The sequence below is a fragment of the Schistocerca serialis genome, chromosome 5 (genome assembly GCF_023864345.2).
Source record: "Schistocerca serialis cubense isolate TAMUIC-IGC-003099 chromosome 5, iqSchSeri2.2, whole genome shotgun sequence".
Classification (NCBI taxonomy): domain Eukaryota; kingdom Metazoa; phylum Arthropoda; class Insecta; order Orthoptera; family Acrididae; genus Schistocerca; species Schistocerca serialis.
The window spans coordinates 440,113,441-440,126,845 of record NC_064642.1 but is presented as its reverse complement, the minus strand read 5'-3'; the positions used below and the strand labels follow the sequence as shown (position 1 = coordinate 440,126,845).

General features: G+C 41.3%; 1 protein-coding gene across 1 annotated transcript in view; it reads right to left on the bottom strand.

Moving 5' to 3' along the window:
- LOC126481985 (hemicentin-2) overlaps positions 1 to 13,405 on the bottom strand; it is a 1,625,790-nt gene that overhangs the window by 667,246 nt on the left and 945,139 nt on the right. The window contains exon 8 of the mRNA XM_050105950.1: positions 7,957 to 8,087. Coding sequence (XP_049961907.1) covers positions 7,957 to 8,087 — 131 coding nt within the window. The remainder of the gene's footprint in view (positions 1 to 7,956; positions 8,088 to 13,405) is intronic.

Genomic DNA, 13,405 nt, shown 5'->3' with positions numbered 1-13,405 from the left:
CCGAAGTTCTTCGAACACGATTGTTTCTAACTTAAGCTAACTTACGCTAAGGACAACACACACACGCATGCCCTAGAGAGGACTCGAACGTCCGACGGAAGGGGCCGTACCAACCGTGGCAAAGGCGCCTGAGACCGCGCGGCTACCCCGCGCGGCACAGAATGTTATGGGTAAGTCTGCTGGTGGTGATGGTGGTGGTGGTGGTGGGGGGGTTCCTTTCGCGAATGACGCTTGCGACCCTGTATATGATATTTCTGTGGTGACTATTTTGCTACATGTTTATGAAAGGTACTGAAATGTTTCTACGTTACTGGGAACATTCGATCTCGTATTTGTAAGCCTCATTTCTTTTTGCAGGGTTTGCCTGTAGAGTCTGACGAACATCTCCATGACGCTGTCATGCTTGCTAAACGAACTGTGACGAAACGCATCTCTTTCCTTTCCATCCCTGTTGTATTAATTAAACTACATAAGGGTCTAATTGTGGAGAGACATAATCAAGGATCGGTCGTAAGAGGCTTATAGGAGCAATTTATTTCATCGGTGAATCCCATTTAGTTACCATTCTTCGAATAAATCTTAGACTGGCATCTGTTGTATGTATAACTAGTTCTACATGCTCTTTCACATTAAGTAGATCCGGTCGGATACTCCTAGATATTTTGAGGTTGTTATGTTTCTACTGATTAATTGCCAAACATTTAAGCGAACTGACTGATAACCTCAGAAGTTGAGTCCCATAGTGCTCAGAGCCATTTTTTAAGCGAACTACAATCAGACTCTTCATTTTATTGTACGTCTCCATTAATATGAACGGTGCAAGACCGTACTGTACGCAATATCATTCAACGAGGTAAAATATAATCTGTCCTCTACTCCCAGTGTGTTATGCGTTTTATTATTTTAATGGATGAGGTGCTGTTTTGCGTTTCCTTATTATGCAAGACTTAAATGAAGCAGGTGCAACACCGATCTTTGATTAAGCAGCTGCCCTTCTGGAAGTCTTCGACAATTTCTAATTTCATACGAGTCGTCATCGTCGTCTAGGGTACTACTTTTGAAACGACTTGCGTCTCAGTTTCGAAACCAGCCACTGCTTTAATCAGGAACAAAATTCATATCAATAGCAGCCGATTCACCCATGTTCTGCCAAATCAGAGTCTTCATTTTATTGTACGTCTCCATTAATATGAACGGTGCAAGACCGTACTGTACACAATATCATTCAACGAGGTAAAATATAATCTGTCCTCTACTCCCAGTGTGTTATGCGTTTTATTATTTTAATGGATGAGGTGCTGTTTTGCGTTTCCTTATTATGCAAGACTTAAATGAAGCAGGTGCAACACCGATCTTTGATTAAGCAGCTGCCCTTCTGGAAGTCTTCGACAATTTCTAATTTCATACGAGTCGTCATCGTCGTCTCAGTTTCGAAACCAGCCACTGCTTTAATCAGGAACAAAATTCATATCAATAGCAGCCGATTCACCCATGTTCTGCCAAAGACCTGTCAAAGAGGACCCAGGAGCGGACGCATGTTTGTGTCACCCTCTTGCTCAGAGATGGGAACCTACCCGTAAGTGGTGGAAGAACCATCAACGATAAATGGCGTAGGGATGGAGAAAGCAGTGGAAACCATTGTATCAAAGACAATGTATATCTGTAGGTAACGTGCCATGAACCATGGACCTTGCCGTTGGTGGGGAGGCTTGCGTGCCTCAGCGATACAGATAGCCGTACCGTAGGTGCAACCACAACTGAGGGGTATCTGTTGAGAGGCCAGACAAACGTGTGGTTCCTGAAGAGGGGCAGCAGCCTTTTCAGTAGTTGCAAGGGCAACAGTCTGGATGATTGACTGATCTGGCCTTGTAACAATAACCAAAACGGCCTTGCTGTGCTGGTACTGCGAACGGCTGAAAGCAAGGGGAAACTACAGCCGTAATTTTTCCCGAGGGCATGCAGCTTTACTGTATGATTACATGATGATGGCGTCCTCTTGGGTAAAATATTCCGGAGGTAAAATAGTCCCCCATTCGGATCTCCGGGCGGGGACTACTCAAGAGGATGTCGTTATCAGGAGAAAGAAAACTGGCGTTCTACGGATCGGAGCGTGGAATGTCAGATCCCTTAATCGGGCAGGTAGGTTAGAAAATTTAAAAAGGGAAATGGATAGGTTGAAGTTAGATATAGTGGGAATTAGTGAAGTTCGGTGGCAGGAGGAACAAGACTTCTGGTCAGGTGACTACAGGGTTATAAACACAAAATCAAATAGGGGTAATGCAGGAGTAGGTTTAATAATGAATAGGAAAATAGGAATGCGGGTAAGCTACTACAAACAGCATAGTGAACGCATTATTGTGGCCAAGATAGATACGAAGCCCACACCTACTACAGTAGTACAAGTTTATATGCCAACTAGCTCTGCAGATGACGAAGAAATTGAAGAAATGTATGATGAAATAAAAGAAATTATTCAGATTGTGAAGGGAGACGAAAATTTAATAGTCATGGGTGACTGGAATTCGAGTGTAGGAAAAGGGAGAGAAGGAAACATAGTAGGTGAATATGGATTGGGGGACAGAAATGAAAGAGGAAGCCGCCTGGTAGAATTTTGCACAGAGCACAACATAATCATAACTAACACTTGGTTTAAGAATCATGAAAGAAGGTTGTATACATGGAAGAACCCTGGAGATACTAAAAGGTATCAGATAGATTATATAATGGTAAGACAGAGATTTAGGAACCAGGTTTTAAATTGTAAGACATTTCCAGGGGCAGATGTGGACTCTGACCACAATCTATTGGTTATGACCTGTAGATTAAAACTGAAGAAACTGCAAAAAGGTGGGAATTTAAGGAGATGGGACCTGGATAAATTAAAAGAACCAGAGGTTGTACAGAGATTCAGGGAGAGCATAAGGGAGCAATTGACAGGAATGGGGGAAATAAATACAGTAGAAGAAGAATGGGTAGCTTTGAGGGGTGAAGTAGTGAAGGCAGCAGAGGATCAAGTACGTAAAAAGACGAGGGCTAGTAGAAATCCTTGGGTAACAGAAGAAATATTGAATTTAATTGATGAAAGGAGAAAATATAAAAATGCAGTAAGTGAAACAGGCAAAAAGGAATACAAACGTCTCAAAAATGAGATCGACAGGAAGTGCAAAATGGCTAAGCAGGGATGGCTAGAGGACAAATGTAAGGATGTAGAGGCTTGTCTCACTAGGGGTAAGATAGATACTGCCTACAGGAAAATTAAAGAGACCTTTGGAGATAAGAGAACGACTTGTATGAATATCAAGAGCTCGGATGGAAACCCAGTTCTAAGCAAAGAAGGGAAAGCAGAAAGGTGGAAGGAGTATATAGAGGGTCTATACAAGGGCGATGTACTTGAGGACATTATTATGGAAATGGAAGAGGATGTAGATGAAGATGAAATGGGAGATACGATACTGCGTGAAGAGTTTGACAGAGCACTGAAAGACCTGAGTCGAAACAAGGCCCCCGGAGTAGACAATATTCCATTGGAACTACTGACGGCCGTGGGAGAGCCAGTCCTGACAAAACTCTACCAGCTGGTGAGCAAGATGTATGAAACAGGCGAAATACCCTCAGACTTCAAGAAGAATATAATAATTCCAATCCCAAAGAAAGCAGGTGTTGACAGATGTGAAAATTACCGAACTATCAGCTTAATAAGTCACAGCTGCAAAATACTAACACGAATTCTTTACAGACGAATGGAAAAACTAGTAGAAGCCAACCTCGGGGAAGATCAGTTTGGATTCCGTAGAAACACTGGAACACGTGAGGCAATACTGACCTTACGACTTATCTTAGAAGAAAGATTAAGGAAAGGCAAACCTACGTTTCTAGCATTTGTAGACTTAGAGAAAGCTTTTGACAATGTTGACTGGAATACTCTCTTTCAAATTCTAAAGGTGGCAGGGGTAAAATACAGGGAGCGAAAGGCTATTTACAATTTGTACAGAAACCAGATGGCAGTTATAAGAGTCGAGGGACATGAAAGGGAAGCAGTGGTTGGGAAGGGAGTAAGACAGGGTTGTAGCCTCTCCCCGATGTTGTTCAATCTGTATATTGAGCAAGCAGTAAAGGAAACAAAAGAAAAATTCGGAGTAGGTATTAAAATCCATGGAGAAGAAATAAAAACTTTGAGGTTTGCCGATGACATTGTAATTCTGTCAGAGACAGCAAAGGACTTGGAAGAGCAGTTGAATGGAATGGACAGTGTCTTGAAAGGAGGATATAAGATGAACGTCAACAAAAGCAAAACAAGGATAATGAAATGTAGTCTAATTAAGTCGGGTGATGCTGAGGGAATTAGATTAGGAAATGAGGCACTTAAAGTAGTTAAGGAGTTTTGCTATTTGGGGAGCAAAATAACTGATGATGGTCGAAGTAGAGAGGATATAAAATGTAGGCTGGCAATGGCAAGGAAAGCGTTCCTGAAGAAGAGAAATTTGTTAACATCCAGTATTGATTTAAGTGTCAGGAAGTCATTTCTGAAAGTATTCGTATGGAGTGTAGCCATGTATGGAAGTGAAACATGGACGATAAATAGTTTGGACAAGAAGAGAATAGAAGCTTTCGAAATGTGGTGCTATAGAAGAATGCTGAAGATTAGATGGGTAGATCACATAACTAATGAGGAAGTATTGAATAGGATTGGGGAGAAGAGAAGTTTGTGGCACAACTTGACCAGAAGAAGGGATCGGTTGGTAGGACATGTTCTGAGGCATCAAGGGATCACCAATTTAGTATTGGAGGGCAGCGTGGAGGGTAAAAATCGTAGAGGGAGACCAAGAGATGAATACACTAAGCAGATTCAGAAGGATGTAGGATGCAGTAGGTACTGGGAGATGAAAAAGCTTGCACAGGATAGAGTAGCATGGAGAGCTGCATCAAACCAGTCTCAGGACTGAAGACCACAACAACAACAACAACGTGCCTAATTGGAAAATTGTCATGATGATAGCTCCATTGGCAAAAGATTCGGGATTTCTGATCTCCGGAAAGGGGTTGCCCATGGGGAAGGGCCATGAGAAAAAGACTGAAAAAGTAACGAAAGGCTAATATTCTCTGCGTCGGAACTTGCAAAGCCAGAAGTTTGAATGTGGTACTGTAATCCGAAAAGAGAAACGCGAAGGCTCAATCTAGATATAGTGAGCGATAGTGAAATGATTGTAATGGAGATAAAGATTCCTGGACAGTTGAAAATAAAGCAAAAGCAAGTAAGTTACTAGGAGCAGGTCTGTAATAGAGTGGTTGTCGTCACCGACGGCAGCTAAACAATGCCAACAACAATGGGTCAGATAAATACGCCAAAGTCACAACCAGAACACGAATATTAGATATTGGATGCATATGATGTGTAATTCGGTACAGTAAAGAAGATGAAAATCAAAAAATCATGGATGAGAGGGGGGGGGGGGGGGGAGGATAGAAGACAGAGTTTAGGGAGACTGTGGTCTCGTTGCTAAAACCGATAGAGAAGAAAGACTAATTCATTTCTAGTCTATATAAGTTCGTTCTGTTACTGTTCATGGTTGAAGTTGTATAGTTGTCTTTTTTACACATATTGACTTGGCTAATATGCTATTTCGAAAATACTGTTCTGTCAGTCTGGACGATTTAAAAATGGGTTCAGGTAACCCGAAGCTGATCATCAATTAAATAAGAAGCGAATCTTGCGACTGTGACTGTTTCTACATCGAACTGGTTTACACAAGTCGCTGTCCTGCACTAACCCAGCATACTGGAAATCCATAATTCATTCCTGTAAAAAATTTCTGCTAGTAATAGCGTGTAAACTATTCAAAAAGCTCAAGGGGATAAAGAATACTTGGAAAAGGTCTGGGGCCACGGTGTGATTAAATTGAACGAAAGTGTTATCGCCAATTAATAAAAAAATATTCCACTTACATATGTTATACGTAAGGCAGAAGTCATATTCGTTGGATTATATGTTATTTACAATAAATACGCCATGAATTGTTATTGTTTTATTGCATCGTACATGTAAATGAGGAACGTCTACTAAGTGGAGCTATTCAATGCACAATACCGAAACATAATGAAAAATCACTTGAGACTAGTTTGTATCTGGTGATGAAATTCTTTTGTTGTGTTCAAACTTAATCTATGATACTCAAAATAAAAAGCCTCGTGACCACATTCAGTCATTCATTTTGTGATAAATTGATTAGAAAAATTTTCAACAAAGTTTACGCATTGGTCGAAGTTTCAGAATCCATGTCTTATTGGTAGCCCAAACGCAGAAAAAACTGAAGAAAACACCAAACTTCAACTCTTTGCTTCCTCGGCGTTCATGCTCTCTATACGTTAATCAACAGCAGAAAGACCAACCAGATTTCAGCCAATATTATTTTATCGCATTAAAATGGTGTAAAAATTTTACAGCTCAATTGAGTGCATACTTTTCTTGATATTCAGGCAACAAAGGGTAAGTAACTAAAAAAGTACTGTGGCTCGTATTACATGAGAAATATATCCCTAAGTTAATGATACTTTTATACGTCAAGCGTTGTCTAAATTGGGATAGTTCTGCATTCTCCTAGAGTGAATTAGATTATTGATCAGAAAAACTACGCGATTCTGATACCTACTGTATTACTGTGTTTTCGTAGCAGACAGGCACACTACTACAACTATGAAATACGGCATTTTGCTTCAGAATGACATAATCCTTCCTTGTGTCTGCTCGGTCTGAACCCATCATCATTATTACTGACCACAACGTTGTCTATCAACCGTGGACACTCGATACATTCAGACATGATCAGTAGAAAGAGGTGAAAATTGCCTCTCTTTGACCACAGCAATTTAGGTAGTATTATCGTGTTGGAATCACCTCGTACCGAATTGTTTATTTGGTGGACAGCTTGATAGTTCTTAATTACATTACTACCTTAAGCTGAATAGCTTAATGTAGTAATCTAGAGGACTCCTGTCCATGCCTTGGCTGTTTACAGGTACTCATTCTCATACGAGATGTGATTAGCAAATACACATTTGTAAATAGCATGCTTGGTTGATAGCTCTATTCTGCTAGGTTTAGTGTACTGAATATTTTATCTCTGCATCCGTAAAACAGTTTTCCTTTTATGGATCGCAAGCACCCAAGTTCCAGCCCGCCTGGCTAGCCGAGCGGGAAGGCGTGCCGGTTCCCGGCACGAATCCGTCCAGAGGATTAGTGTCGAGATCCGGTGTGCCGGCCAGCCAGTGGATGGTGTTTAAGGCGGTTTTCCATCTGCCTCGGCGAATGCGGGCTGGTTCCCCTTATTCCGCCTCAGTTACACTATGTCGGCGATTGCTGCGCAACCACTGTCTCCACGTACGCGTACACCATGATTACCACACAAATACTTGTAGTGACACCCGTCCGGTATGAGACTTTCCCGGGGAGGGGAGGTTGTCCACTGAAGGCCGAACCGCCCAATAACCCTGGGTTCGGTGCGGGGCAGTGGAGTGGGTGAACTGCTGTGGCCTGTTTTGGAGTTGTGAACCACTGAGGGCTAGGCGGGACGAAGGCTCTCAGTCGTTTGTAGGTCCCCGGTTTAAATACACAATACTATAGTTCCAAATCATTATATAAGTACGCAGTAATCACAAGTTGAAATAATGCGTGAAGGAAGAGGCATTAGTGGCTCCGTTTTCTCTGACAACCGATCACCGAAATCAACGTAATCTACGTTCGCAATTTTAACAAGACATGGTATTGCACTCGCGGGTTCACAGCTAGGTCTGATAAGGGACGCTAGTGCAAATTTAGGTTCAGTTAATCCAATAGGACAAAATACTCGGATTTTAACTTACGAAGAAAATAGGTATTTTCAGGAACTACGTCCGCAATTGTATCGCACACTCGTTCGTCAGAGCACAAGTCCAACGTATTTGGCTCTTGCTGCAACTTACCTCGTGGAACCAGCTGACGGTGTCCGGCTGCGGGTTTGAGTTCACCTCGCACGCCAGCCTCACGTTGTCCCCCTCTTTGAAAATCGTCTGCCCCGTGTCGGAGTCCAGCCTCACCGAGACAGCTGGCGCGTCTGTAACGTGGAAAGAGGAGGCCAGAGATCAATAGACAGGTACTCGTCGTTTAGAATCAGCTTCTACTGCAAAGCGTTCCAGGTGCTCCGATAGGTGATATCGTGCAAATCACAAGCAGTATGAGGATACGCACCACTCACCAGCCACTGGTGGGACAACATGATGGTTTCACATTTCATCAGGTCCTGCACTGACTAACGCTTTCGTAATTAAAATAACGAGCAAAATGAGAGAGCTGAATTTGTCAGCAAAGTTAAAGCCGCAAATTACTTAAAAACAAGCTTAGAAAGATAGTGAACGGAAGAGGGACACTCAAACACCCGCCAGAGACTAAAATATCTTCTCGTCGTCGTGCTCCATAGCTTTGATAAAGTTTAGAAACTATAACACCGTAAGTTGGGTTTCAAGTACTTCAGAAAAGACGACAGCATTCGGTCACACTCTCTGTTGAAAATATTGTTCAATAAGTGACTAGTTCTTTTTAACGGCCGCGATACCGACACCACGAATACGGAAAACGTAGGTGAGAAAATTATGGTTCAAAATTGCAGTACGTACTGTTTGGGTTAAAAGCAAGAGCTACATTCGCACAAGTTGAGATCAAAAAGTCAACGGAATGCCAAAATAAAGAGCGCAAAGTCGACGAAGAAACGGGAATTTTCAGCCAGAATATATTAATATAAGATGTACTACAATGAAATATTTTCAATTTCCTGTACAGGAATTAATCATCGTTGTATGGCATAGAATAAATAAATGATGACATAATTGAGACTTGCAGGCTTCTATCGAATTTGTTTGCCGACAGTAGTCGTTATCTTTGACTGAGTGCCGTGCCTGTGTTACTATGGAGCGTCCGAGGAGAACTGTGTGTGTGTGTGTGTGTGTGTGTGTGTGTGTGTGTGTGTGCGTGTGTGTCGGGAGGGAGGGAGGGGGCTTCGATAGTGTCGGATCGGCCAGCGGGATAGTTGTGGAGTGATGGCTCTTCTAGGTACCGGGAAGTTAGCAGTCATACGGGGTGCAACTATGGCGAGCCAGCATCCTTGTTGATGAGTGGATCTGCGAGTGGATTTTTGGTGGATGGCCACCGTGGATTCTATTCCCAGTCCCCTGTGTGTTTACTGGAATATGTCATGAGCCTTTCACCGGTGCAACGTTTTGCTCCATTCATCAAGCACTTCGGTGTCAATTACCTGTGCTGGGAATACCCATGTACTAATCCACCTTGCCGATTTGTCAAAACTACATTATTTCTGTTGCCTGTGTACTTAGATGGTGTGCCGGCGTGGGACTCAGTTTTTGTGTTCTAAAATGTTCAAATATGTGTGAAATCTTATGCGACTTAACTGCTCAGGTCATCAGTCCCTAAGCTTACACACTACTTAACCTAAATTATCCTCAAGCACCCATGCCCGAGGGAGGACTCGAACTTCCGCCGGGACTAGCCGCACAGTCCACGACTGCAGCGCCTTAGAATGCTCAGATTTTAGACTGAGTTTAAATTCTGTAGAAATATCGTCAGTTGTACTACAGGATGTACTATAAATTTAAATGTTAATTGATTACTCTTGTGGAAGTTGTCAGTTTGAGTAAATGCAAAAAGAAACTTATAGATGGTAGCTTTCATGTGTTTTGTATTTCGTAGTCAAAGCTTAATAGTGAACTGAGGCCAAGCTGTTTTTCATAAATATGTTGAACAATTTAGGAAAGCAAAGTTGTTTTAACCTTTGGCTATCGTTAATTTTAAGAATTATGTAGGTTCATCATACTGGGGAAGTTGACTAGAAGGCCTTTTTAGCCTAGATATCTTTATATGGTTTTCAAGATGTACAGCTGCTTTTCAGTCTGAATCAGAATTTTAGTCATCAAGGTGGTTTGTACTGGTGGTTTAAAGCGTATTTCATTAGATAGTTTAACCCACAAACGGCAGTTGACCACTGAAGGATTGTTATATGGCATTTGTTATTGTGGCTAACCAATTCAGTATAAATGTTACAGCACAAATGGCCGTTGCCGTTCTGAGTTCCTTATACTTATTAAACCTCACAATGGTATTTATTCTTAAGTTAGCTCATTATTAATTATTTGAAATGTATTCATTATTACCAGTACCGGTCAAACTAGAATCCTCCTGGAACTACAACGGAATTTTCGCAGAGTAATTTTAAAAAAAAATCCAAGAATAACCTTACGTATGGCCGTTTATGTCAGACTATCTCAGTATATTCAAATATTTTACTATTTACGTGAGTTTTCTACTGTATCACAGTTTAAGACTTTAATGTGTTTCATGGGGGGGGGGGGGGTTATGTTTTGGTTTGTTTTTATTTGAAATCAGATTTTAGTGATGATTGTAACTGCCCTTCTACCTGTGATTGTGAGTCCTGTTGCGTGATCCTATTATGACAGTTGTGTCCTCCTTGTTGTGACCGTCTGTGATGCCTCCTATTTGCAAATTATTGTTCTGAATTGGATACTGCATTCTTTCACAATTAAGGTGCAAATATTTAGACTACAATATCTAGAATGACATTTTATAACAATTTTTTGTCGAAATTTCATACGTAATTGTGAATGATGATTGAAAAATTACTTCCTTTAACTTGGTGCGGCCTCATCCTCCCACCCAACGGCTGGCAGTGCTGTCGCCAAGCTGGCGTAATATATCAGTAATCGAACAGCATACGAAGTTTGAAACATTTTAGAGACTGGCGCTGCACACATCATACCAAGTAGGGGCGAGCCTTAAGCAGATGCAATATGATACTTCGCGTAGACTGTCTTATTTGCACGAAATACTAAAGCCAAATCTCAAAGGCAGCTGAAGATCTCAACGGTATACGAGCTCTACCATCCAGGAGTAGATGCATTTAGCGACAGTTTTATGTTACTCCTGTTAACTAAGAAACTAGAAGATATGCATAATGAAATGATAGTTAAATGGCACCCTAGCTGCAAACAGGCATTGATGTACTTCATTGGGGACATGTTGAAAATGTGTGCCCCGACCGGGACTCGAACCCGGGATCTGCTGCTTACATGGCAGACGCTCTAGCCATCTGAGCCACCGCGGGCACAGAGGATAGTGCGTTTGCAGGGACTTATCCCGTGCACGCTCCCCGTGAGATCCACATTCCCAACATGTCCACACCACTACATTCGTAGTGCGCCTAATAGATGTTTGCCCATCGAGTCCCGGTCGGGGCACACATTTTCAACATGTCCCCAATGAAGTACATCAACGCCTGTTTGCAGCTAGGGTGTCCATTTAGTTATCATTTCATTTCTAGCAAAGCTGCATGGTCATCCACGGTAACTGTGCTTTGGGGAACAGATACCACCGTCATATACGAGCGTATAAATATGCATAACTTTTTTGTATAAGAAAAACAAGTACTAACAGAAAATCAGCTGATCTGAGTAATGCTACTGACAAGATGACTCTTGTGTATACTATTATTTATATATGTTTGACGATGCTGGCGCTGATTTTGTGTTCAGCACTTGACGGTGCCACTATAGCTCCAGTATGTTAGGACATGATTTTATAAAACAGATCTGAAGATGGTCGTTACAGACCAAAACCGGTCATCTGATGAAATAAAATATTTGTGACCATGGACGTGAAGTAAAGGAAATTTATTCAACTGAACTGAGTAACCGCATCTGCAAAATTGGTATCCCGCCAGAGCGAAGTAGCGAGCCAAGTAGACGCAGTGAGCCAACACACCAATGACCCGGTAGAAGAAAACGATTAGCACTCTAAAGAAGAATCTTTTGAAATACGGGAAACTTAAGCAGATGGAAATAGTTGAGCTGGACGAACTATTATAGCTAAACATAGCCTACGAACATTTGATAAGTAAACGAAAAACTTTCAAGCAAAGTTGATGTTTCGCTATCGGCTGTATCCTCGAAAAAACGTTAGCTAATGCTTTCCCTGATCATGTGGAAGCTAAGATTTCTATATAGCAGCTACTTGTGGCTGAAAAGATACCTTATTATAGATGCTGAGTCGCCTTGTTATTCATGTTCAATCTTGCGGGACTGAGACATGGTTAAGATGCACGAACTTTTATCCACTTGATGTACAAAAATTTCGGACATGACAGCTGCTTCCGTTCGGTTGGTAAATATCTTTGCTGATTGTACAAATGTGTGTCAACTTCCGGCGTTCATTATCGCTTTGGCGTGTAGTCGTACCATTTATTCTAGAGATCTAGCACTCATGGAGCTCTACACTGTGTCTCTCGATGCATTCATTCTTCGCCAAAATAGTTCACCCTGATATTCTGTCGACTCAGAATATACTCCACAAAATCGACATCAACCAAATGGAGTAGCTTTCATTAGCATTTTTTCGTAGTTTTACTTCCTCAAGGTCTGATCTACCGTAGGCACTCATACAGATTGTAACTCTTCTTTAATCCTACTTTTTAAACCACAGATTCGTATTACTTCATTTAGTATTTAAGTTATCCAGAGGATTTTAGTACTGAAAACGCGGAGATTTATATCTCTAGGATTGTTCTAGCGAAATCCGAGTTTCCATCTGGTTTTACTTTGCAGAAGTGAGCAGTATCTTCTGCAGTATGTGAGAACTTTCTAACAACCTTCTTGGCTTGTTTACATTTTCCATCATCTTACCTGATGCATATGCATTATATTTGTTCTTCGTAAGAGAACGTCCATGATTGCGACAAGAGAAATATTGTTTCACTCCTCTTCATATCTTCTTCCTTCTTTTTTGGCACATGTTTCATATCTTTTACCTTGAATTATGCTGCAAGAGAGTTTGTTTTCCACTTCCTGTCACAGTCTCTTGATATCCATCTGATTTAGCGTTTCCTCGCTGCCGCTCAGAATAAGAACAGACCTATATATTAACAGACCTATATATTTTCTTTCGATCTTCCTACAAACATATATCTTTATCCAATAGATTTAGCGTTTCTTCACTGACGCTCAGAATAAGAACAGAGCTATATGATTTCTTTCAACCTGTTTACAAACATATTTTTTTAAGATGATATCGGAACAATTTTCTTCCTTTTTCCGAATTTACACCGTGAAACCATCACGTTATTCCTTACTGTTAAAATTTATCAGTAAACGGAGAACAGCGCTCGACTTATAGCATTTAACAATATGATTTCCTAAAGACAGGAGCAGACTTCTGAAACCCTAATAGGCAATCATAGATAGAGCAAGAATAGAATGTGCAGTAGGCAACAAACAGACAGCACATCTTTTCCTGTTTATTAATTCACAGTCTGTTAGGAAAGAAGGGAGGAAGAAAGGAAGGGACGAAGGGACG